At 57.8% G+C, this 26455-nt stretch overlaps 1 protein-coding gene across 5 annotated transcripts in view; it reads left to right on the top strand.

The window, feature by feature from the left end:
- TTC28 (tetratricopeptide repeat domain 28) overlaps positions 1-26455 on the top strand; it is a 579401-nt gene that overhangs the window by 539827 nt on the left and 13119 nt on the right. For all 5 annotated transcript variants that reach the window (XM_029219000.1, XM_029219007.1, XM_029219015.1 and 2 more), the window contains 4 exons: positions 764-904; positions 11788-11932; positions 21861-22040; positions 23701-24421. In XM_029219000.1, coding sequence (XP_029074833.1) covers positions 764-904; positions 11788-11932; positions 21861-22040; positions 23701-24421 — 1187 coding nt within the window. The remainder of the gene's footprint in view (positions 1-763; positions 905-11787; positions 11933-21860; positions 22041-23700; positions 24422-26455) is intronic.

A 26455-nucleotide genomic window follows, 5' to 3' on the forward strand; every position in this document is an offset into this window, starting at 1 on the left:
CGGATACCTTTGTGACCATGTCATCACGTCTGTCTTGGCTTCGCAGGGCCACAGGGCACAGCTTTTACGTTTAATATGCCCTTTGTTATTTTAATCATACTGATGAATCAGGGCCCTTCTGGGTACTTCTATTTATTTAAAATCCATTGTGAGATGTTCTTTTACAGTCTGTCACAGGGGAAATATGAATTTATTAATTCAAAAATTATAACACCCTCATGCTGAGCTTGGAAATGGGCTCCAGTCAGCAACGTTTCTCAAGCCTACATTTCAAAGTCCCCCTCTGCCTGGCACTGCAGCCACTCGTGTGCATGTTTGTCTCCTCGTCTGGAAAAATGCCTTTGGGGGCTGTGTGTGCCCCCACCTGGCATGGTGCCTGACACAGGTAGGTGCTTAATTACTGGTTCTGGGCTGGAATGGACTGGGGCTCCTGCCACTCAGCACACTCACCCAAGCTCTGCCCTGGCGGAGCGCCCCAGCTGGCAGTCAGGACACAACAAATGGTGGTTGAGCACCCGGTCTGTGTCGGGCACACGCTGGATGCATGGAGGGCAGCCTGGGTGCCGGCCCAGCCCTTTCCTGCAGCGGGTTCACAAGGGATGCAGCCAGCGGAGTGCGACACGAGTGGGCAGGGCGTAGGCTGAGGGGAGCAGGAAGGGACTCAGGAGGTGCCGTGCGGGGCCGCGCTGGGTGCTGAACTGATGGGGCCTCGGAGCAGGCTTGCAGCAGTGCTCAGCGCCCTTTCTCTGCCGTTTCCCCACAGGGCCTGTGCCAGCAGTGAGACAGAGAGTGAAGCTGGAGACATCATGGACCAGCAGTTTGAGGAGATGAACAACAGGCTCAACTCGGTCACCGACCCCACTGGCTTTCTTCGGATGGTTCGCCGCAACAACCTCTTTAACAGGTATGTGTGGCCCTGCCTCCTGGGCTGGTGCCAGGCAGGGCGGCCCGGCAGTGTGGATAGCGTGCTTTCGGGGGATGCTCCTTCTGGCTGCTTGGGCTTCTGGCTGGGATGTGAGTCTGCAGGAGCGAGCGTGGTACTCCCGGGCCCCCGCTCCCCGGGGCCTGGGCGTCACAGCAGCCCCTCCGGGTGAGGGGAGGAAGCGGTAGCAGGCTTGATGAGACATTCCGCCTTGGCTGGGACGGGAGGCCCAGGGGACAGTCGGCCGCTTCTTCCCGTGACCTCGGAGCTGATTTCCCAGACGCCAGGCAGAAGCCACACAGAGTGGCTTCACATACTTCTTTGCCAGCTTTTGCCAGTAACTCACGGCCAGGCCCCTTCCTGGCCTGAGACTGAGGGAGGCCCGGAAGAGTGGATGCCAGCATTGCTGGAGGGAGAGCCCGTCCAGACCCAGGCCCCATCTCCCCGTTACTTGACCAGATAGACCTCAGCGGCTCCGAGATGGGTCAGAGTTGAAATTGCCACCCAGCACACCCCTGCGCCTTTTCGCCAGGGGTGACAGCCGAGGTGCGTCCAGATAAACAGGGGCAGGCGGTTGGGGTTGAGGGGCACCTGTCCCGCTGTCATTTGGTTGCCTGGCGACAACCTGGGAGTCACATTTGGAGAGACCTTTCTAGAAAGACGTCCCAGACTCTCTGAGGTCCCTGCCTTTGAAGGGCAGCAGGTTGAGCCAGGCACCCAGGAGGGAGTGACTGTGCTCTGGGTGGAGGCGGCCTCGGCCGGGCTGCCCTGTGTGTGGGGCATTGTGTGCCCCGTCTGCTCCTACTCCAGGCCCTGGTTTCCTCTCATTATTGTGCTGTCACGGTGACAAACGTGTGTTTACTTCCCAGGGGCGATCCAAATGGGATGGGAGCCAGGAGCTGGGGCTGTAGGAAGTGGCAACTTGGTTGAAAGGACGCCAGAACCTCAGTCTGGTTCACCCCCAGCTTCCTCTTCGGCCCTGCCCCCTTTGCAGGTGTCCCTCGTGGCTTTAATTTTGTGGAGGGACAGGACCAGGCGCGGGGAGGTGGGTCGGGCCTGGTTCCGCCCTCTGCCGCTGCTCCTCGGCCTCTGAGGCAGGTGACTCTCGACTCTGCCTGGTGCTGTGATCCATGGTTGTGAACTAGGGTGCGAAGAGCTGGGGGCTCAGGTCTGGCCTTGCCGCGTGCCACCTGTGGGACCCTAGGCAGGTGACTTCACCACTGTCAGCCTGTTTCCTCGTTGCTGAAGTGGGAACAAGCTTCCTACTTTTCAGGGTTCCCTTAACATGGGAATTGAGGAGTTAATGTATGAACAGCACATGACAGGCTTCCTAATGCACATGTACTCGTGCTGACTTTCTACTGTTTTAGGTGTGAAGGACAGTGCTAAACTTAGATTCTTATGATAATGTGGGTGGATAAACTTTAGAAGGGATGAAATTTGTATGTACCTGTGGAACAGGTGTTGACCACCGTGGGTTGCAGCCTCACCCGCCCTTTCTTTTCCTGTCCCACCTCATGTCCTTTGCTCGTAAGAGAGAGAGAGCCAGCAGCAGGCCGTCAGGCATCCATGGCCAGCCTGATCACAGGCGTGCCTGCGGCCAGGAGCCCCTCCTCCGGGGCCTCGGGTGCTAAGGCAAGAAAGGGGTCAAACCAGGTGTACCCGGGATCCTAGCTTATCACCCCTGGATGGTAGGTGGTGTGAATTTTGGATCATGGAGTTGCTTGCTTTGGGAAAATGTTTGTTGTCTTTCTGAGCAGCTCTGGGGTAGGTCCAGTGAGCACAATACCATGGATTAGTTCATTGGTTCATTTAAACAATGCAGTCTGTGCCCAGGGCCAGGCTGAGGACTGGGCCAGCCCTGAGGCTGGGAGGGGGCAGCAAGGCCTGCAGCACGGGAGCCTGGGCCTCGCTGCCTGGCTGCTCTGTGCCCAGCTCCCTCATCAGGGCCTGACCTGCTCGAAGCCTCAGGCCTGCCCTCAGGAAAACAAAGGGGTTAGAAGTGGCCTCTGCACACCTTTCCAATCCTGACCTTCTAGAGACTTCTGAGGGCAGATCAGATGAGGGGAAACAGGCTGCATTCTTTCAGCTTCAGTGCAGGGAGCCAAAGGCCTAGGACAGTTGCCATGCTGTGTGCTCTCTGCTGTTTCCCAACAAGCCCAGGAGGAGAGGTCTCTGGCCTCCATCCTTCCAAGTGACCCACATAGGCCAGGGTATCCTTGTCGGTTAGGATGGTGTGGGCCCTTGCAAACTTCCAGCCCATCCTCGAGTCTCGCAGCTGAGGGGCACGCACAGGCTGGGTGGGTGGAGACCTGCCCCCGCAGCAGGTGCAAAGCTGGGTTTCAGGTCCCGCCTCCCAGCTGCCCTGCCGGCCTGTGTGCTGCCCTGCCCTGCATGGGGTCCCAGGCAGGCCTTTCTTGCTGCCCCTTCGTGACCAGGAGGTGGGCTGGTTTGTCACTGGCTGGGACGGCAGAGCACTTGTCCCTGGAGCCCACAGAGGTGAAGTGGAAGCAGCCGTGTGTGTAGCAGCACCAGCTCCCCTCTGCAGGGCCCTCCAGCCCCGTGATTCATGGGCTGCTTGGCTCTTTTGTTCCAGGCAGTTTGCGGGACTGGTTTGGCAGTGAGGCTGCTGCAGCAGAGGCAAGTCAAGTGAGACTTGGCCTTAGAATTCTCTTTCTCCCCCTCTTCCTCTTTCTCTCCCCACACTGCACAGCTAGCTTGGTCTTTGTTCTTGAGGTCTCCACAGCCACTATTTTTCTTCTTGCCTGTGCACTTTGGCAGAAAACACAGTTGCATGTCGAGCCCAGGGCAGGCACTGCTAGTGAGGAAATGAGCAGTCTTCTCTCGTTTAGCACCTGACCCTGGGGGCCCTCACTGGGCAAAGCAGCAGCCCCCAGAGAGGGCTCTAGCCCTCATCCTGCAGAATGCTTGGGAAGTTATGCTGAGGGCTGGAAGGCCAGTGCGTGTGTGTGTGTGTGTGTGTGTGTGTGTGTGTGTGTCTGAACCTGGGGGCAGTCAGCAGATCACATTTGCTGCAGAAAAGAGGAAGAGGAGCAGGACAGGCTTTCAGCTGCACCTGGATTCTGGGTCCTAGGGCTGTGCCTTGGCATTGCAGGTGCACCCAGCCAGGATCAATTAGGACCAGAATCCCAGAGAAATGTTCTGACTTCTGTTGCTGCCACTGGTGCAACATGCGTGCTAGGTCTTTACTTTTTCACTTTATGGCAGTATGTGTGATATGGTGCAGACAGGGGCTTTCCTGTTGCCCAGACATCAGTGGCTAGAGCCAAAGCGGAGGGCAACGAAGTGTCAGGGCTCCCCATTCTAGAGAGGGGGCCAGAGCCCTCCCTCAGCTTTGCAGCTTCCAGCTAGCACCCCAGCCACACACACCCCCGAAAGAAGACCAGGTGGGCGAATCGGCAAGTAAGCCTCCTTGGCCTGGTCGGGGTCCTCCAAGAGAGTCAGTGACCAAGACTGGGGGTCCTGCAGGAAGAGAAGGAGGCACCACCATCCTGTGGGACCAAAGAGGGGGGCCGCCATGGTGTGGTCTGGGTGCCCACGCCTAGTGTGGCACAGAGGCGTGCCTTCCCAATGGGCGAGTCACATGGGCTCAGCGACAGAGCTAGCATTAGGATCTGTGTCTGGCCATGTCCCAAGACAGTGCTCTAGCTCCCAGATCCCCACCCCTCTAATGCTCCTGCCAGGTGATCACTCAGCCTTTGCTTGAACTCCTCCAGTGAGAGGGAGCTCACCACCTCCTGAGGCGGTGCGTTCTGTCTTTGGACAACACTGACTAATACAGCTCTGGGGTTCTTTATAAATGAGTGAGTGAGACTCTACAGGTTTGTGGGGGGACATGCTTGGACCCACAAATCACCCATGGGTGCAAGGCCCTTTGGAAAGGGGGTTTCTGTGTTAGCATCAGCTGGGCAGGCCACCACACACAGGGTCCTCTTCTCTCCATCCCTGAGCACATAATAAGCCCCTTCCCCCATGACTGCCCAGCTTGGGCCCTGAATGGGGTCAGCAGGCAAAGCCTGTGCAAGGCTGGCCTGGGCATCAGGCTTTTCCAAGGCAACCATCCCCAGGCTTGGCCATGGAGCCTCATGCACATTGCAGCAAAGAGCAGAGTGGGCAGCGGCTGTGGTTTCTGCAGGAGGGCAGTCCCAGGCCCCTTGGTGGTACGTGTGTCACAGCCCTTGACCACCATTCCCAGGAGAGCCCAAGAGCAAGAGAAGAGAAGCCTCGTGCAGTCCAGATTCATCCCTGGGCTTGAGAGGAGTTGGTGTCACTGGAAGAGCAGGGGTCTCTGCCTGAGCCCACCTCCCGAGGAGGGACCAGAGCAGTGAACCAGGTGCTTGGTGATTAGGTAGGTGAGCAAGCAGAAAGCACCGACAGCTTATTGAATAAGTACTTAAAATGCAGTACTTAACAGCCTTCATCTCCCCGAGGAGACAACCCTTCATGTGAGGATGTTCATGGCAGAGAGTCACTGAATGCTATCAGAGTCCTTTTTTTTTTAATTGAATTGAGGCATCTCTGGCTGCTTGAATATAATGGATTTGCCAATTAATCTTTCCACTGGTACTTTAAAACCCAGGTACTTGTTCAAATCTCAGGCCAGCCAGCCCCTGTTCCCTCAGAAGATGCAGTTCAGAGCCCCGGAGGGGATTTTGGAGCACCCAGGTCAGGGCTGGGGGTGGGAAGGAAGGAACCCAAGTGGTTTCACAGGCAGCAGGGGCCCACGGAACAGGAGCTCGGCTCTGTCTGCCAGGGCCGCTCCCAGCTCCTTGGCTGTGAGGCAGGAGGCCCCCCTGAGAAAGGTGGGGGGCTCTCGAGGAGTGGAGGCAGGATCCCCCCCAGGCCCGGGACCCTGCTGCTGTGAGCACAGAGCGGAAGCCTCCTGAACTGGCCACTGGAAAGTGAAAACATGTGATAAAGGCCTCAGAGAAGGTGAGGAGCCAGGTGCCTGGGCAAAGCGGCTGCACTTAGAACGAGCTCAGCGCTGTGGCGGGAGGCCTTCTCTTTCTCCTGGCCCTGCGCAGCCTGACCTGGGTGCGCCCCGCGCGCAGACGGCCTGGAGTACAGCGCTCAGTGCAGCGTCTGTCATCCTGGGTGACGGGGCACTCCAGACGAGGGTTCAGGGCCTGAGGCTGTGGCAGCACTGGGCCTTGGACTCCCCAGCCCCCTGCTGCCTGACTGCATTGCCAGCAGGGCCCTGCCCATGACCTGGGTCTTAGGTGAGATGCTTAACCTAGAGTCTCTGTTTACTGAACTGTGACAGTGGAGGTGTGGGGGGTGCAGGTGAGACCTGCCTGGTGGGAGGATTCCAGTGATGGCCACGGGTCAGCCTGGCCTGGCCCACCCCAGAAGAGGCCCCCTGTCCCATGGTTCTCTCCTGTCCTCTCCCTCCAGTTGCCCTAAAGATGCCAGACGTGCCCCGGTGAGTGCTCCTGGCTCAGCTCACTCTGCAGCCCTGTCAGATGGGAAGGACCCCAGTGCCTGGCAGGGAATTGAGCACAGAGGGGAGGACATGGGAAAGGTGGGAAAGGAGAAGACCCTCCAAGCCGCAGGAGGGAAGCCTGCGAGGCAGGCATCCCTGCTTCGCAGCACCTGGAAGAGCAAAGCGGGCTCCTCGCTCAGCTCGCCTGTCATGCTTTCATGAAACGCCCCTTTCCTCTCTGCTCCCCTGTATTCTGCCTGGTCCCTGCCCCTCCTCAGACAAGGGAGGCCTGTTCCCAGTCCTGCCTCTGGGTGGAAGTGTGTGCGGAGCCCTGGGAAGTCCTTGCGAATCTCTGGGATGCACCAAGCTTAGGTTTGGGCTCCTCCCTCTGTGCCAAGAGACAGGCGGGACGGGCGGGATCTCTGGGCCAGGCTGGCTGCTACCATCCCTGGGGTCTTCAGCCTGGGTGGGGCCCCTCCCTTAGTCTCACCTGAGGGGGGCTGAGCCCCTGCTCCCCCATGTCCGCTGCTCTCCTCGCTCTCCATCTTTGACTGTGAAAGCTGAGAAACCAGTGTGTGTGTTGGGGTGGGTCCCCCCCGGGTGGGTCCCCCCCCCATACACTGACTCGGCACGTGACCTCACTCCCCTCGTCAGCAGACGGGCAACCAGCTTGTGCTGAGTGCGGCAGTTCGGGCTGAGACTTCCAAGCGCACATCCCCCAGGTGTCCCACGGCCTCCCCGGACGCCCGGTAGGCACACGCCTGCCCCAGACAGGGGCCTCGGCGTGGGGCGCATCAGCGTGTGAGCCCGAGCGAGTCCCCTCGCACAGGGTCTTCTGCAGGCCCAGGCAGTTATAAATCCCCCTGCCTGGGGAATAGATCTCTTCATCCCTGCAGGGAGATTCATGAGCTGAAAGTGCTACCCAGACCACCTGGCTTTTGTCATCATTCCGGAGACATAAACTACCCCGATGCCTCTGCCCTGCCCGGGAGCGCTCCACATATCACCTCGTAGCTCTGCGTCCTGCTGGTGCAGAGACCAGGCGGCTCCCCCCTTGCCTGCCTGCCTCCGGTCTCCCTGGATGCGTGCTTAGTCCCTCCGTTTCCCATTACCACACAGATGGCCGAGCCGCAGAGAAAACGAATATTTCTCCAGAAGTAGATTAATAAACATCATCTGAGGAATGAGCTGGTAAAGACCACGATGTGGTGTGAGAAAATCCTCTCTGCTGAGAGCTGGACTGTCAATTAGCCCGATGGGATCCCTGGCAATAAATGGAGGCCTCAAGAAAAGCGAGCCAGCGCCCCCTGCTGGAGCAGCGTGGCGGAGCAGCTGGGAGTCCCGGGAGCCCGGCCCTCCTTCCTGCTCCCGCGAAATCTGGGAGAGGCCGCCCGCTGTCAACGTCACCTTTGTGGACCCAGCAGCAGGGAGGGCAGGGATCGGAGGCAAGTGCAGGTTGCTCAGTGTGTCCTGAATGCTGGGAGGACACAATAAAACCCCTCCCTCCCCGGCAGGTGGGAGGCTTGACCCTGCCCTGGCCAGCAACCTCGTCCAGGCTCTTGGCCTCTCTGATCTGTAGAAGAGGAGCCTCCCCACCTCCTAGGGTCCTGAGAGCGATATGTGGGTGTGGCAGGCTTGGCAGGAGCCTGAGTAGGGGCGCCGCCCCTCCTGTGGCTCACCCTCTTGCCACAGGGAAACGTTTCCACCCTGTCAAAGCACCATCCTCTCATCTGCGTCCAGATTGCCCAGGCAGAGAGAAGTCAGCCAGGCTGAAAGGGTCCGTAGAAATCAGAGCAGTGCCATCACCGAGGCCCCACCCCGTGGCCGTGCTTCCGCAGTGTGATGGATGCACTGGGCCGTGGCGACAATGCCAGGAAGGAGGACAGCAGGGAGCGGACCATCCCACACATCCGCTCACACCTGTCAACCACTCGGGCCCGGGGTTCAGAGCCCAGGGGGCCGTGGCCGCTTGGCTGTGACTCTGAATCCCGACCATGGGGACGTGCATTGGCAACGCCGACTTTCCAGACAGATCGCAGCGCCGGAGGGCTGTGCTCACGCCCTGCCGCCGACACGGGCAAGCTCAGGGAGGGCTCTAGGGCTGTGGCCAGCAGAGCAGTTAAAAGAGCCACCGCAGTTTTGATGGCTTCCTAGAGTGAGTAGATTTTTAATTTTTTAAAACTAGAAGAGACCTGCAAGGCATTTAGTGTACCCCTTTTGTTTTACAAGCAAGGAAAAGTGGGGAGCACAGAAGTGACATGCCTTGGCAGAGTCACACGGCGGCAGCTGTGTTGTCCGGGAACGTGCCCCCGGCTCAGGGAAGGAGCTTAACCGCTCGGCTCCTCTGAAATATGGCACACCTTTGTGCAGATCTCCAGGCAGGCGCACCCCTATGAGAGCCGCTGTAGGTCACTGTGAATGTTGTAGCAAAAGCAGAAGCAACACACACAGGGAGCTTGTTGATTGCAGTCTGTCCAAGGCAGCTCTGTGGAGGTGAGGAAACCACTGCTCGCTACTGTGACCCTGGTGGGTTCTAGCCTGAGACCCAGCCCACCCCCCAGCCCCCGGAAGCGTACAGATGCCCAGAGAGAGTGTCCCTGGAAACATCCACCAAGCAACACGTGCAGCGACCGGCCGTGTGTTTACCAGCCCTGACCAAGGACATCGACTGGCTTCCCACCTGAACTGGCCGGGGGTGAGGGCACTGAGTCCCAGCCTGGTCCCAGCCCTGGAGACAAGCAGGAGGCCTTCCTCTGATGAGCCCTGCAAGGAATCGGCCTGGGGGAGGAGCTTCCTGTTCAGGCAGGCCTGGTGCTGAAGGGGGTGGGCCAGCCGCCCTGCCGCCTCACCTCTCCAGCTCTCCAGCCCGCAGCCCCACCCTCCATACATTTGCCCCCAACACTCTGCCCCAAGCACCCCAGTGCTCCATTCCCAACACTGGTGCCTCCCTCTGCGCTGTTCCCTGGGCTTGGAACAGCCTTCCCCCTCCTTGTCCACAGGCAGTCTAACTCCAGATCGTCCCCTGTGCCCACAGCAAATGGTCCTCTCCCAGAAAGCCCTCCCTCGGCTCTGCCTGACCAGCAGCTAGTCAGGGTCTTATGCCCCGGACCTCTGCTGGCGCTCTTCCCTTCCCTACATACAGCCCAGTGCCGAGACCCATGGGTCAGCCCCTCTGTGGACCCATGTGCCTGGCACATCACGGGGTAGTGATGCGTGTGGAGTGGGTTAGCATTGTTGGGCCCCTTTAGATGCCTCTGGCACTTCATGGGTTCAATAAAAAGGCACCCCAGCCCACTCCCACCCTCCTGCCCAGAGCTTCTCGCTCATCGTCCCATCAGCTGAGACTCCCAACACCTTTCAGGTTCTGGATGCTTTGCAGCCATCCTCCCCTATCTGACACCCTCTGCAGCATTTTCCCTTTTTGCAGATGCAAAAAGTGAGGCCCAGAGGGCGAGAGACTTGCCCCAGGCTGGGACCCGTGCCCACAGGTCTGTCCATCGCACAGCTCCCCACCCCCTCCTGCCTTCCCTGTGCAGCTTGGTCATGCTGGTCTCCTTGTACCAGGGGAGCTCGGGATGTGGAGCTGGGTCTCTGTCTCCAGTAGGAGCTATTTCGTTTAGGGCCTTGGGGTTTGTGGAGCGCCCCATCCGTCACTGTTAGGACTTGTGGCCACACTGTTGTCTGGGAACATGGCACTCCCTGGATGTCTGTGGCCAGATTAATCAGACTCAGGTGCCTCAAGTGGGATAACAAGCCCACAGTCCAGGAGACACATGTCTAAGGAGTGAAGTGAGGGGTGTGTGGGGCAGGGTGCTGCAGTCCTGCCACGCCCCCCCCCGTGCTGTTCTGGTGGCAGCCCGGGCTCCCCAGGCTGCAAGCACACACAGGCCGTGTGTAGGAGCACACGGTGCCATGACAGACACTGCGCGTCACTCCAGCACATCTCTGGAGGGCAGTTTGGTGCTCTCTCCTTCAGGGGAGCAATGCTCTTTGCCGTGTATTCCGGGGAATTAAGTGAGCCTCTGAGTGTCACTGCAGGGTTATCTGTGCTTCACTGGCTCTGATGGCAAAGACATGCCGCAGCCCTAGTCGCTTGTAATTACATGCTTTCTGAGTGAGGGTGATGTAGGAGCGGCCATGAGCGGGCTCGCAGGCCCTCCGAGCCCCCTCCTCTTTCTTCTCTTGCAGGAGCAGGGTAGGGGCTGAGGGTGCTCACAGCCTGGCTTGGCACGACCCTAGGATTTAGAAGTGGGCATTGCTGAGAACACTGCAAAGGGCGGGGGAAGGCCGGGGACAGAAGCCATGCCTCAAAAACGCAAACGCATCTTTCAGGTCATTTCTCTAGATGGTCATGGATCCTGGCCTGGCCCAGGAGGGAAAGCCACATTCTGCTTTTCCTTAGGTAACAACCACAGAGCTGCCACTGCCCAGAGTACTTACTTGGCCATGTGTCTGGTGTGAGACCTGGTCTCTGCCTTAAGATCCTTGAGTGCATAGCAGAAACTCCAGAACTGTGCACAGTGTCTGGATCAAGGTTGAGAGACCACTGACTATCCGATAGTCATGTGGAGACCATCACCAGAGGTTGTGCTGAGGCCACGCTAGCCATGCCAAGCGGCTGGTTCAGAAAGACTCGTGGGGGCAGCCTGGTCCTTGCAGTGGAGATGGGTTTGTTTCCCAACCTGCCATCTCTTCTGCTCACCTGTGCCGTTTGTCCTCTGTTGGTCCCCAGGGCCTGCGTCAGTGCCTGGCAGGTAGCCAGTGCTCAGGAAACATTTTCTCAATGCATCAGTGACTCAGTGGATGTTGTTGGCCTGTGTTGGGAGTGTGAAACTTGGGGTCCTTGGGGTTGAAAATACCACCTGTAGTAATAAAATTGTGCTTGGAAATTTTGGAACATAAATTAAAAAGGAAAACAAAACCCTGCAGCTGCTCCTGAGCTGACCACCCCCCCATGTGGGGCCTCAGGCTGTGCTGGGGCTCCGGTGGGGGCCGGAGGCTGACCTGAGCCCAGGTTGGGGCCAACAGGATCCTCGTTGGCCCCAACAAGACCAACGCCCTGGACGTTAGTTGGTCTTGGGGCACCGTCTTCCGAGCAGTTTGGTGGCTGCCCCGATTCTCATGGTCCTCATGTCTGCCTGCCCAGTCGCTCCATGCAAGGATGTAATTAAATCCTTTGAAGAGCACTTCAGGACATTTGATTATGCAGAAAAACTCCACAGCCATGTAAGCTGCTGTGTGCAGCTGGTCTGCCCTGTGGTGTCTGTCAGTGCTCACTGTGCTATGAACAGTACCTGAGGGGGAGGGGGGGAGGCCAGAGGGAGGGAGGCCTGCACGTCCTGCTGGGTGGCCTCCCAGCTCCCTTCTCCAGGAACAGGAACGGAGCCTGTGCCCGATGTCACCCCTGTCCTTCTCTCCCCAGGAGCTGCCAGAGCATGACCAGCCTGGTCGGCAACGCCACGTCGCCCATCAAGGACGGGACCTCCTCTCTTCCCAGGAGGCAGAGCTCGTTTGCCAGGCCGCCGCTCCGCGCTCTGTACGACCTGCTTGTGGCACCCATGGAAGGGGTAAGCGCCCTTGGCGTCAGGACGCATCACTTCCCGCTCAGCACCCCCAGACAAAAAACAGGCTCCTGAGACAGAAGAGGTTTTCCAGACATGGGGCTTCTCTGTCCAGCTTCTCGGTCAGCATCCAGAAGCCCAAGTGGACGTGTGTTCTGGGTTGGCTGCTGGTTAGTGGATGGGCCCTGAGCTCCAAGTGGGCAGGCAGATCCGGGTTCAGGTCCCAGCCCGGCTCCTTACTGGCCGGCCAGTCAGTTTGGCCTCTGTGACCTCAGGTGCAAATGAGATGCTGCTTCTTCCCACCTTGCTCGTCAGACTTGGGGAGGCCTGGTGGCGCAGGGCTGCACGCATCTCCCGCATCTCCTCAGCAGTCAGCGCTCCCCCACCCACTGCTCATCTGAGGGTCTCGCCTGAGCAGCTTCAAGCCCAGGGCTGCTTCCTGTTGAGAACAGACCCTTGGCCTCTGCCCTTGTCAGGACTCACTCCACCACAGGGTCCAGTGGCAGAGACACCCTTGCACTTGTGGTTTCTCGAAAAGGTTGAGCGCGGCTACTGACAGGTTTCTGTGGCCCTAGTCTTTGCACATCACTTTTCAATCCAGACGTGGCTCTGTAACTGGCAGGAGGGTGTTGGGGGAGGGCTGCCAAAGGGCTCAGGGATCTTGTGAATCTGAACGGTGAGCCCATCAGATGCTTTTGTATGCGACTGGGTATTAGTCAGCTCTGGCCGCTGTAACAAAATGCTGCCGACTGGGGCTTAAACAACCGACATTTATTTCTCACAGTTCTGGAGGCTGGAAACCCCAGATTCTTGGTGGGAGACCTCTTCCTGGCTTGAAAACAGCTACTTTCGCACGTGTCCTCACGTGATGGAGAGAAAGACAGAGACAGAGAGACAGGGAGAGTGAGCGCACTCAGGTCTCTTCCTCTTCTTCTAAGGACACTAATCCCATCATGGAGGTCCTGCCCTCATGACCTCATCTAAACTGAATTATCTCCCCAAGGTCCTACCTCCAAATACCATCACACTGGGGGCCTAGGGCATGAACATATAAATTTGGGGGGGGGCACAAGCATCCAGTTCATAACAGGCCCCTGCAGCAAGTGGAGGCTGTGCTCCTGGGGGGCCCAGCTCTCAGCTGGGAAGGGTGGGGATTGATGGGCCCTCAGGAAGCCAGCCTGTGTGTCCCTCCTAGCAGCTCCCCACAGCCAGGTGGGAGATTCGTCTCACAGGTGTTGGAGTGGCCCATCAGCAGCTCTCTTCCACTTTAGCTGACTGACAGGGGTGAGGTGCATCCTCAAGGTGTCCTCACCTTGACAGTGATCCCTTCACCCTCAGGAAATGCCAGTGCATCTCCTGGCCTGGCCTTCCCAGGATGTGTGTCAACTTGCCTAATATTTTTCAGGAGGCTGCACTGCCTGGTGGTGCCCTCTGGACTTCCCTCGCTCAGGGACACGGGGGTGGAAGGAAGCATAGAGCCTCTAGGAGCTGGAAGCCTGGACTCATGTCTAGCACTGCCTTTTCCTGGCTAGGTGACCTTGGCCAAGCTGGTACCCCTCCTTGAGTACCTGTGTCCTCATTAGAAATTGAGGACGATGCCACCGAACAGAGCCATCTCTGTGTCCTTAGCAGCTGTTACGGGGCCTGGTGCATGTTGGTACGTGGTCCAAAGCTGTATTTGTTTTTTGGGTCTAGTCTGGATACAAAACAGAAGACCCAAGGCAGAAGTCAGCTAATGGGTTTTCTGTGGCCACTCTTTTGTGGCAGCTGGGAGCTTTCCAAGAGGTTATCAACCAGAAGGAAGGGGCTGGGCCTGCCCTGGAGCCGCTTTGAGTCTGTGAGCCCCCGACCCTGTCAACCATCCCGGTGCTGGTTCCGGCTTACTTCTGGGTAGATCCCAAGTCCAGTGAAGTGCCTGCAGGGGACCCACACCTGAGCATTGTTTGTTTCACTGGTTGACACCGCCCCTTTTGGCCAGGGAAGGGGCTCTTCCCTTATATCAAAGACAGAAATCCTCGCGGTGGAGAGCAGCTGGAAGAGGCTGGGGGCGGAGAGAGGCAACCCCTCCCTCCATCCATTGCAGCGTTTCCACCCAGGAGAGAGGCTGCTACAGCCATGAGTCATCCTTGAAGGGGTCCCATGAGTTCATAAACTCTGCCCTGTGTTTCTTAGACAGTTTTTCTCTCTGAGGACTTTCCCCTATGACTTAAAGAACATAAACATGCCAGTGGGATTAGTGATTGCTTGTGTCTGGACATCTGTGCTCCTCCAGGGGTGCCGGGAGGGGGAAGATTTATGGACTCGAGCCCCAAACGAGTTAGAACTGTGATCGAAGTCATGTCTTTATACAGTTGACTAAGGAAGGAAACCCCGGCCCCCCGACGTGCGTGCCGGCGTCCTGAGGCTGCGGCGGCCCCTCTGTGCTTGGGAACTGCATGTGTGAACGGGTGTGACCCTCAGGGGTGCGTCTCGTCTTGAAGTGAGGCATTTAGTTTGAAAGCATTTAGTTCCTGATATTTAGTCCTTTTGTGAGTGAGGAGTTTGAACACAGTGAAGAAGTTAGGCTGCCTCACGAGAGATGTGGAGTAAAACCTTTCAGAGGTCGTTAAAGTAAATGATCAGGGCAAGAGCTTTCCCTTGGCTGACTAATGGGACTCACTGCGGTTCAGTAAAACCACTTCACCGAGGAGCTGGGATCTAATCAGGAGTTCCTTCCCCATTCACATGTTTATTGACACGTGCCAGGCACAGCCGGGCGCACACCGGGCACAGAGGAGACTGGGGGCGGGGGCGGTTTGCCGGGTATGATGCTCATGGACTGTGCTCCCGCTCAGCGCGCTGCCTGGCGGAGGACTACCACTGCTGCTTCCCGCCCTGCTCCAGAGGCCACTAGAGGGCGACACGGCACCGTCCGCCACTCCCGCCGCTGTCAGCTGCCAGACAGAGCCAGGCCTTCTTCACATTTTCAGTGAAAATACAAATCAAAACCAAAAGTCCAAGATTATGAATTAATGACACTTCAAGACTAAAACGATTAGCCTCTTCACATGGGACGTATAATTATTTGAACAACTGCCTTTGTTTAGCTTCAGTCCTGTTGCTAAGGGACTAGGTCAGATGGTATGAAAAGTGGAACAGAATAATATTTTACCGCAGGCTTGCACCAGGACTTGATTTAATTTAGCTGAAGGGAAACACTGCCTTGGCTCTTTCCTTGAAGCATGCTGTCCTTTGCTGTCAGGACGGGTGAGCATGTCCAGTTATCATTGAGGAGGCCCCGTTCCGTCTGCACATGAGCCATCATCAAACATTAAGTCAAATCCTGTCTCAGACCCAAAGGAGAAAATGTCACCGAAGTGGCACGTGCTAGTGTGAGAGGGACCGGGACCCGGTTTGTGTCCGTGGCATTTGTTCTTCGTCACCGTGGAGTGAAGGGTAGTAACTCGTGCCCAAGCCTGGACTCGCCACAGGGACACGCAGAACCACGCGCCCCCAGGGCTGCTCCACGTGAAGCGCAGGCCCCAAATTACCCCTCAGTTTGCAGACGGGGCTTCATCCAAAGCCAGAAGCTGCTAGCATTAAGGACCCAGGTGTAGAGTCTAAACTTCCGTAGGATTTGGTCAAATCACTCTTTAAATGTGATTTAACAAGTCCCTGGGCTTGTTCTAGTTATAGTCTCTGTCATCCTTATAATTGTTTCCATTTATTTAAATTCCCTGTTTGCTAAGTTTACAGTCGTCAAAGCCAAGATGATAGGACAGGTAGGAGGAGTGAACGACTCTGGTCAGAAGGAACGGTCCCCCTCGTCCACCTCTGCTCTTGACTAAAGAAGCCTCCAGGCTAAGCGGAGTTATTTGGTTCAGGACCCCAGAAACTGACTTAAAACTTGCCGTTCACATCGGTTAGGTTGGTAAACTGCCTTCCTAGACGCCAGATCTCCAGGATGGCCCAGGACCTCTCCTCTGAAAACTCGAAGTAGGGGTCTGGCTCTGCCAGGGGCTTGACCAGGAGGAGAGCTTGGCTTTGGCAGGGTCGTGACTGTGATGTCTGCTCTGGGGGAAAGGGACTCTTGTAAAGCGGTGTGATAACCTAGCTTATCCTTACCCGGTAGATGAGACCGACTGGTCAGGTGCCTGGTTTGTAAATAGACTGGAGGCTTTGGAGGTCATCTTCGAAGGCTTGTCACACAACAGTCCGACCTTGACTCCAGAGTGTGGAGGGGGGACAAGGCCCGTGAGATGGGCACCGCCAGGCTGTCTGATTTCTGATTGGGACTTTGTGGTAACATTCACATGGATAGGACAGACGTCACCCAAGGACCGCAAGTGTCACCACAGCTGATTAGGAGAAGGAAAAACGGAGGCAACGACTCACAAGCTGTCTGGACTGCTGAAGCAGTGGTGAGAGCGCCAGGCCAATCAGCGAGCTCCTGCCAGGCAAGCGGTGTTCTCACCTGGGTCAGGGCCCCTTGGGTCGATTCGAGCTGATGTTCAACCGCCCCCGTCTCAGCCTGACCCCAGTAGGTTCTGGGGGAGCCAAGGCACGCCTTCCACTGAGGGCGTGTGGGCTCGTTTTCACCATTTCGGCTACAGAGAGGCCTCTTTGCGTGAGCAGACCCCTGGGCTGACTTGGCTGAGACTGGACGCTGGGTGGCCGGCAGGCCCCTCTGGCTCTGGTTGGCCACTGGTCATGCATCTCCCGTAGCCAGATTCCTCTGGTTTGCCCCTTCTCAGAATCTCCAGGCAAACCAGTGGTTTGCTTTTTGTTGTTCAGAGAGGACAGTTGAGTGGGTCGAATTTGGACTTCTGCGTTTCTGGTTGGAATACAGTGTCTACAATCCTGGTAGCTTTTAGTCATGGTTTCAGGGTTTTTTTCTGAACAGCTTTGATATTTACTGAGACTGATACAACCATCCATGACACCAATATTTCTCAGAAGCGTCACATAAAAGGTTTCTCTACCTTAAAAAGTTCTGTTTGATCAATTCACTCAATCAAAAATATAAGTCAGGAAAAAAATCCTAAGCCCTGTACAGGGTTCTGGGGTATCCAGATTCCCAGCAGTCAGTTCTTTGCTTCTGGAATCCTTGTTGTACATAGTGAAGTCCATTTCATCCCAGATCTAAACTGCTGGAAAGTTCATGGACCCAGGAGTTTTCTTGCCCTCCCCCGTGGTGACCAGGGGTGTTCATTCTCTGGCCTGTGATGCTGCAAGGCTCTGAGAGGCCTCCTGTCCTTCCGTGAAAATGGAACTCCCCGCATATGGGGGCTGCAGGCTGCTCCTCTGGACCCTGGTGCTGTGCACAGAGCACGTAGTGCTTAAGCCAAAGTTGGGACGCATGCAACATCATGTTTGATATTGGTGCTTTCCAAACGGTTCAGCACCCCCCAGGTCACCATGAGTGTATATGGGAGATCCCATTAACCAAAATGGTGATCGAATCAGAGTTCACCACCCAGGCAAACACTTGGGACCCGTGGGGGTTGCCTGGGGGAACTGCCGACTCGGAAATTGGACGTCAGGGTAACTGCTCGGCGGTGGGTTTCACAGGTGTCAGGTGTGGTGGATACTCAGTGAAGAGCTGTGGATGATGGTGGTGGAGACGTGCAGGTGAGGAGGACCGTGGTGATGGCGGTATCCCTGAGTCCCTGGGTTCCACGTGGAGCTGGATGCTCCAAAGAGGCCATTTACGTGTTTTGGCTACGTTTACAAACACAGGAGGGAAAGGGAATGAGTTGTACTAGAAAAATGATCGAGACCCAGCAGGAAAGAATAGTATGAATAATAGGACCTGTGTTCCTCTTACTTAAAGCACCTGGAGGCAGTTGAGAATTCATGTTTGACGGGTATGTGCTGAGGGCCCGCCTAGAGCCCCACACGCTGCCTGTGAGGTCGCGGCATCAGTGCTGTCCCGTGGGTTCGGGAACTGAGGGGCAGGGAGGTGAGAGTCTTGTCGATGTTCTCAGAACCCCCTCCACCTCTCCCCTAACCACACACCCCATCATCTAGCAGTTCCGGGTCCCCCAGAGCTCCCGACCCAGCACACGGGCCCAGACCCTGTGGCGAAGGCCTCTCCCGGAATGTGCCTTCCCTTCCTGGTCACTGGGCAAGGCTTTCCAACCTTCCAAACCCCGCTCAACAGAGGGTCTGCGTCTGGTCCGGAGCTAGAAAGCACAGGTAGGTTAACTAGGGGAGATCAGTATCAAGACTGTTCCCTGTGGTGAAGGGGTAACTGTGAGATACAGGAGACTGTGTGGTTCTCCTGGGCTGAGGGAGCGAAACCCAGGAAGGACGGACACTGATGAGGTGTGGTTCCCCCTCCACCCACTCCCCGGGAGCGGGCTGTTCCCTGGTCAGCCGGGCCACCCCCGAGTGCGGCTGGGAGGAGGCCAGGAGCCACCGCTGGCGGGGCCACGGCGGGGCTGCGTTTAGTACGCGTGCGCACGCACGCACACGCACACACGCACGCACGCACGCACATGCACACACGCCTCGGGGCAGCACGTGTCGCTCGGGAGAACAGGCTGCAGGAAGCAGCATGTGAAGAGCAGGTGAGGACAGGGCGTTGGGAGCTGAGGTGGGAGCTGATAACAGCCGCCTGGAGCCCCCTGTGGAGAGGAGCCCTCTCTCCTCTGCAAAGCCTGGGCTTCGCCCGTTTTCGTCCTCTCACTGCCCGCCTCCCCTCCAGCCCGGCCGGCCTGGCGCCGCGAGCCCTCCAGCCGTGTTTGCTGCGACAGGCAGGGTCACGGCCCTGGTGAGAGCGAAGGGACGCTTCCTGGGGGAATAAACAGATTTTAGGGCACTTGGCCTGGTGTTTTCTATTTCAGAAGACACCTTTCTGGAAACTGTAGGGGTCAGAGAGTCGGAGTCCTTGCTGGCATTTGTTGGACTGTGCTCGTGGCGGGTGTGGGGGCGATGCGGAGCCCTTTTGTCCTTCAAACCCAGGGCTTCAGAAGCCAGCGAGCCCTCCCCAGACTGGCAGACGGAGGCGCAGAATAGCGCTTCCTTGAATTCTCTCTCCTTTTCCGTCTAACAGACGAGGTGCAGCTTGCATGGAGACATCACTGTGCTCTCTGTGTTTAAGTTCACGTTGGATTATGGCTGATCCTTCCGTGCCAGGGTGACGCTCGTGTTTCGTGGAGGCAGGATGCAGAGGACAGCTTTCAGGGCCCCTGTTCCAACACGTTCGGTCAGTGTTCCTGCTGCCTTTAACCAGAGATGCCCGTCTGCCATGCAGCCCGTCTGCCACCACCCACCTCCTTCTCCTCTGCTGAACAAGGGTCCCGTTTGGAGCCCTCACCCAGGGCTGTGCGTGCCAGGCCAGAACCTGCCGCGAGGTGCTGTCCCGGGAGGACCTGGACCTATGAATTCGGGTACACGGTTCAGAGACAGGCTCGCAAGCTCCCAGGCTAGAGTTTCAGAGGCGTTTCCCTCTCCTCGCTGCTAAGGCCACTCTTCACCAAGTCCTGGCAAGTCCTGTCCCCTTCTCTCCGCTGCGTTTCCTCGTCTGAATTACCGCGTGCAGCCTGTCTCGTTGGTGCAGGCTGCCTTTCAAGGCTTCATCAGAGGTTCCGCAGCAGAGGACGCAGGTCCCCACAGCCTGCGAGAGCCACACTCCCGCTCAGCCTCAGGCCTCCACCATCTGGCTCCCGAGTCCCTCTCCACCCTTGCCCTCCGTGTGCCCCATGGGCCTCGTCTGCCCAGGTGGGGCCTCCCCACCCTCACGTGCAGAGCAGCAGCCGGGGTGGGGGTGGGGGTGGGGGGGGGGGGGGCGGGCCCAGCATCGTGTCCCACCCTCTGGGGCTGGCATTTTACACTTCCGTGGTCTCACTCAGTAGTGGTTTCTTGTGCACGTTTTATTTTCTGAGACATTGCATCATCGTGAGCTCTCGAGCAGGGACTGAGTCCTGAACTGACGTTGCTCCCCATCGCCCAGTCACCCACCTTAGACACTAGTGGCTGATGGAGAAATCAGAAATCAGTCGTCGCAGAAGACACCTGAGCTCTTCCCAGGACGTGACATCACCCTCTTAAGGCTTGTGCCTCAGACAAGACTGTCTTGTGGGCGGAGTTAGCAGAGTCCCTTCAAAGGCACGCTGCCTGTGGACCTTTTCTCTAAGCAGCGTCCAGCCTCTTACCTGGCCCAGCACCCCTCAACTACCTTCACTTCATGTGACAGGTGCTGTCGTGACGGGGGACTTGTCTGAGAGTGCTGTGTCCCCGTGAAGCCCGTGACCTCTGGAATGACACCTGACAGAGACTTATCAGGGTTGGCGCCCTGGCAGGTGGAGTCCAGGGAAGGTCTGCAGGGGTAGGGCTGCCACCCCGTCCAGTGATGCCTGGTGACCCCGGATCAGGCGAGGATGGGTCTGGTTCTGCCCATGGCCCCCCCATTGCCCACGTGCCGGGCAGCAGTGCTCTGGCTGGGCAGCGAGCAGTTGTCACTGTCACAGCTGCTGACCCATCCCCTGAGGTCAGGGTACCATCAGCCCAGCTGCTCCGGCCCGGCCCCCAGAGCCTCTGGGTGCACTGCAGCAGCCAGCAGTCTGCCCTCCAGAGGGCCTTCCAGAGCCTCCTCCCTGTGCCAGGCCAGGCAGGGGCCTCGGTGTGGCCCACGGTGGGGACACGGAGCCCAGAGTTGACCCCTGGAGTGGTCACTGTGCACACCCTATTTCTTCCTTCCTGGGTTGTACAGCGATACTTTTACCTTTTCTTGGAAAGTAGCTCTTAAAGAAAAAAAGAAACAGTTGGCCCAGTAATTTTTACTTCTGCTTTCTTTAGATGCATCTAGAATTTTAAAAAAAGAAAGAAAGTCACAGGGGGTTTGTACAGACAGAATGTCCCGCCAGGCGCGTGTCCCTTTGGGTTAGCTGAACGCCCTCTGCACCCTCAGCCCAGTGCCCACAGGAGCGCGGCCGTGGACACTCGCGCCTCCAGAGCGCAGTGGCTTGGGCAACAGAGGGATGTGGGGGGGGACCCGGCTGTGACCCTCCCCCGAGCCAGCACCCCAGGGCTCAGGGCCGCCCAGCACCTGGCACCTGGTGCCCGCGGTCTGTGGGCCCTGCACATTCTCCCCGCAGGCTCCTGTGGCTGCTTCATCTCTTTATTCACACCTAGCCTATGTCTAGTCTGGTTTTCACAGTCATTGCCACTTGCGTTATCCAGATTCATCCGGCCTTAGTCTCCATGAGCAATTCTGTTGGAGCATGAGGGGTGTCTGTCTGCTCTGGGTCCGCATGCACTCACCCTTCCCTCAGGTCCCCGCCTGGGCCTTTCAGGAGTGATGGGGATCCCATCAGTGTCAGATTCCCTGCCAGCACCGGGGGAGCGAGTGGGGACAGCCCCTGCAGAGCCTGGGGCCATGGGGCCATCCTGTCCTCGGGGGAGGGACACAGAGGCCTGAGGTGACTTGAGGTCCTGGAATCCGGAACCCTTCTCCTCCGGGGATGTCATCCTCGTTCCCAAAGCTTCTGTCTGCACGCCAGTTCTCTCGCCTCCTGTCCACTGAAATGGACGGCACGTCCCACTTTGGTTGAGACCTCACTGCCTGTGTGACAGGGTCATTCCTACACTGCCCGTAGGGTCCCTGTGCCAACGCAGCATCTCCTGCCCTGGTCCATCGGGTGCACCATGACTCACTGAGTGCTTTCTGGGACAGCTGCCCTTTGCATGAATCCCCTGCCATCTGTAGAAACATTTGGATGACCCAGGCTGATCCTTGTCTTTGTGGGACACCCTTCGTGACGGGTGACAGCAGTCTCCCTCCTGGCCCTGCTCCTCTACCCTCCTCCTTGGGTGGCGCCTGTGAGGCAGGTGGGAGGGAGCCCCGCCCATCGCCCCCACTCCCTGAGCGGCCCCCCTGGGGGCGGGGGTGCCTGGTCCTCCCCAGGCGTCCCCCCCGCTGGGTGTGTCAGCCGCTCCACTCACCCCGCAGGGCCTGATGCACTCCAGCGGCCCTGTGGGCCGGCACCGGCAACTGGTCCTGGTTCTTGAGGGGGAGCTCTACCTCATCCCGTTCGCCCTCCTGAAGGGAAGCTCCTCCAATGAGTACCTGTACGAGCGCTTCGCCCTCATCGCCGTCCCTTCCATCCGCTCCCTCGGTCCTCAGGCCAAGGTAAGCCAGGCCCGCCTGGGTGTTTGGGGTGCCGTCCCTCTGGCTGGGCTGGCGTCCGCAGGAGGAGGTGCGGACTCCCTAGTTTGCGGCTGGTGGGGTGACTTTGGAGCAGATCCGTCCGAAGGCAGGGGGACAGCCTCCCGAACCCTTTGCCACCCCAGGAGGCCACCATGTGTGTCATTTCTCTCTGCGTTGCTTTGCTGTGACACCAGGGTTGGGAGCTACTCCCAGCACTGAGTCAGGCTGGAGGCCATGCCGCCTGTCTGAGGAAGCGGGTCACGCCCTGGGGGCCGCACCCACCCGCCAAGCTGACTGCTGAGTGGGCGCCGAGTGTGCCCAGCAGAGGGGCCGCAGGCACGGAGGGCAGACAGATGGGATTAGCGTCAAGTGGGCAGGGGCCCCACAGGCCGACAACGAACCGAAAACAAATGGGTGGCTTTCAGGACTTGGGTCTCATTCAGCAAAAATCAGTGTGGGATGAACTCTGTGGACTCAAGGGGGTGACAGTGGCCCGCCGCAGGTCAGGGCTTAGCCCACAGCCACCCCTGGCGCTGCCCACCTACCTAGAGGGCCTTCGGAGCCAGCCCTGAGCCCTCTTCCCTTCTCTAAACTCGCCCAGATACCCTGAGACCTGGGCTCCCTCCTGCCCCGACACTCCTGCCCCAGGCCTGGGCGTGGGCGGCCCACACGGGACCTGCCTTGGCCTCCGTTGACCTTGGTCATTGGCATGGTTCCAGCCAGGTCAGTTTCTGCCTCACGGGTTTTGGAGAACTTAGTTATGACTGTTTTTGTTGCTGAATTGTACTTCTCATGGGACAGAATCAGTTCAAGGTGAAAGAAATGATTTTCTCCAAGTTTTCCTCATGTCCATGGTTGACTGTGAATCCCAACCATGAGCCCGCTGTGTGCCGTCCGGCACGGAGGGTCGACTCACCTCTCCAGCTGCCAGGGCACCCTGGGAGGCAGTGATGAACCAGAGAGTGGAAGAGTCCCGTCTCCCGACAGGCACCCGAGAGGCATTTCTCTTTCCCAGTTTAAGGCATCACCAGGTGGAAACACCAAAAAATTATTTTGAAATAATTTGATACGTGACGTTTTCCCCCAAAAACATCAGAAGGCATCGTAGGGGAAAATCAGAACTTTGTTGGGCTTCTTTATGCTGATTTTATAATTCAGTGATGTTATTCATCTTTCCAGTTGTAGTGCCTCTAAAGGACTTAATTTGGCCCTGTGTCCCCTGCGACTTGCTTTTTGCAAGTTTAAACAAAATCACCCCTCAGAGCCCCTGTTGCATCAGGAGTGGGTTCCCCCTGATTTAGGGGCTCACAGGGGAGCCTGTGGGAGGGAGATGTAGGGCAGGTGATCCTGCCCTGCACACCCTCACCTCCTACATGCCCTGTCCCACCCCCCTCCGGCTTGACAAACGTCAAGGGGTCTTCCTGCCATCTGTCTGGTCTCATTGTTTTCAAGAGCTTGTCACCAGCAGGTGTGATTCTCAGTCAGACGTGCACCTGTGTCAAAAAGGTCTTGAAAAGTAGAGTGAACAAAGTTATCAGGAGATCAGGTGGAGCCACGCTGGATGCAGCCCTGCTGGAGAGCTGGCATCTGCCTGCCCCAGAGAAGCCCTAATGGGTGGCCCGCTGTCTTCCCTCCCCTCCAGTCTCACCTGCGGAAGAACCCTCCCGCCTACTCCAGCTCCACGTCCATGGCGGCTGTGGTCGGCAACCCCAAGCTCCCATCGGCGGTGATGGACAGGTGGCTGTGGGGCCCGATGCCGTCAGCCGAGGAGGAGGCCTACATGGTGTCCGAGCTGCTGGGCTGCCAGCCGCTGGTGGGCAGCGTGGCCACCAAAGAGCGGGTCATGAGCGCCCTGACCCAGGCCGAGTGCGTCCACTTTGCCACCCACATCTCTTGGAAACTGTCGGCCTTGGTCCTCACGCCCAGTGTGGAAGGCACCCCCGCTGGCAGCAAGAGCTCCTTCGGCCACCCCTACACCATCCCTGAGTCCCTGCGGGTGCAGGATGACACCAGCGATGGCGAGAGCATCTCAGACTGCCCACCGCTGCAGGAGCTGCTGCTCACAGCCGCCGACGTCCTGGACCTGCGGCTGCCCGTGAAGCTGGTGGTTCTCGGCTCCTCCCAGGAGTCCAACAGCAAGGTCACAGCCGACGGGGTCATCGCGCTGACGCGGGCATTCCTGGCGGCCGGCGCACAGTGTGTCCTCGTGTCTCTGTGGCCTGTGCCCGTGGCTGCTTCCAAGATGTTCCTGCACGCCTTGTACTCGTCCCTGCTGAATGGCCTGAAGGCCAGCGCGGCCCTGGGCGAGGCCATGAAGGTGGTGCAGAGCAGCAAGGCCTTCTCACACCCCTCCAACTGGGCAGGTAGGGGCTTGGGCACCTGTCAGAGGGCCTGGGGGCGCAGTCAGGGGCGGTGGGGTGTGAGGACGGGGGAGGGGGGGGGATGCTGGGGAAAGACAGTGCCGAAAGGCTCAGGGAGGGGGCCTCGCTGGCGGAGCCAAGTCAGCCTCTCCTCACTACGGCATTAAAGTGGCCTTGTGAGCAGGAGCATCAGAAGAGTTTGCCATCAGAGCACATGTCAAGCCCCTCCTGATGTCGTGTATACTGGGTGACCCATTTTACGGCCCTCATATGAAATCCCAGACTGTAGGAAAGAGGAGTCAGTGTGTTCAGAAAGACCTGAGATTTGGTCATCAGAGGACTTGGGTTTGGTCCAGCTCCACATCAGGCTGTGTGACCTGAGACAGGTTCCTTACCCTCCCTGAAGCTCAGTGTCCTCAGTGGTACCAAGGGGATGACGGTGGTGGTGCTGGCATCTCCCTGTCCACATTTGAGACAGTCTGAGGAGTGGGTTGAACGTCTTGTGATGCATGAGGGGCCGGCGGCGTGTGTGCCCAGTGGTCCCACCGCAGGGCCCTGTGAGGGGCATGAGGGCCTGGGGGTGAAGGGAGCATGTTCCCTGTGACATCTGGTCTGCCGCTCAGCTCCGTGCGATGACCTGCGACCCGCTGTGGACCCTCTCATGCAGGAGACCCTCCCCGACAGGCTGAGACCCAGGCCTCTCCTGTGGCAGGGCCGCTTTGCTGACACACTTCATGATCCTTCAGTTTGTGGTGGTCTCTCTGAATTGGCCCCTACACCTCCCCAGGACCTCCAGAGCAGAAGACAATGCCACAATGAGTGTCTTAAACCTTGAGAAGCAGAGGAACACCAAAAATACTATTTTCAAACATTTACATTTTATTGTTTTAATGGCAAAAAAATATACCATTCATTTATATGTTTAAAAGTTGGGAACAAAATGACTTTCACCTTACTCTTCCCCTCAAAGTAAATCCAGTTGACGTGAGCTGAGGTTGCTGGTGTCGTTCCCGAAAGGCGGGTGAGCCCTGAAGCGGGGCCGGGGCGTCCCGGGCCCAGTGGCCAGCAAACGAGCCCGCAGGGGCCACCCTGGGCGTGGCGCTGAAGTTGCCCACGGCCAAGGGCTGGTGCCAGGTGGGTGAGCCATGTTGTTGAGGAGTGGAACGTGTTTACTTCACAAACGCCTCATAGCTGTGGTCTTGTTCAAAAAGGTATTCAAAATTCAAAGCAGAATCTATCCTGTTTCCTCACGTGGCTGAAGAGAAACATTCAGTTGGTCCAGCAGGCCTCCTCTCTGGCAGCCCTCAGCTCACGACTGGGCCCTCCATCTGCGAGGCACGGGGCAGGCAGGCCCTGCGGGTTTGGGCCTGGCCATGTTGCCAGACTTCTTCTGCCAGGAGATGTGGAAATCAGAGGCGATCACGCCCGTGGTTTCCATGATTGTTCTCAGCACATGGTGTCTGTTTATATCTGCTCTCAGCAGTCAGAAGGGGCTCTGAGCACCATGTGGTCCCGCAGAATGTACTGCAGGGTTTGTGCGGACCCAGCCCCTGTGCTTGGCCATTTATTCTTGACAGGGCCTCCCAACCCCACCCCGCATCTTCCCATCTTCCGGACGTGGTATTTTTGTCATTGTTTAGTTTCAGTGACAGACAATAGATAGAAAAGTCAACTCTGTTCTGTGGGAAATGGTGTTTAACGATGCTGCCCTGTTACCCTTAAAAACAGGCTTGGCACATTCATTCTCAGAAAACCCTTCCCCTCCATTACTTGGGGAAGGTTGGTCCTAAAGTTGCTGGGGGAGGCTGCTCCACTGTGTACCTCCCCCAGGCCCTGCTTATAGAAGTGGGTGCTGGGGAAGAGGAAGGGGGACAGGATCCAGGTAGACATGTGGCTCCTTCCTCCCCAGCCTAGGCTCCGTTTGCTCATCTTACAACTGGGAAATACCTCCTCCTGTCCCCTCGTCTGGTGGCCCCGAGGAGTCAGGCACACCCGCCCCTCCATCCCCGGGCACATTCCAGACCGACACAGATTAAT

Source organism: Monodon monoceros, unplaced genomic scaffold (genome assembly GCF_005190385.1).
Source record: "Monodon monoceros isolate NGI ecotype Baffin Bay Population unplaced genomic scaffold, NGI_Narwhal_1 Super_Scaffold_1, whole genome shotgun sequence".
Lineage (NCBI taxonomy): Eukaryota > Metazoa > Chordata > Mammalia > Artiodactyla > Monodontidae > Monodon > Monodon monoceros.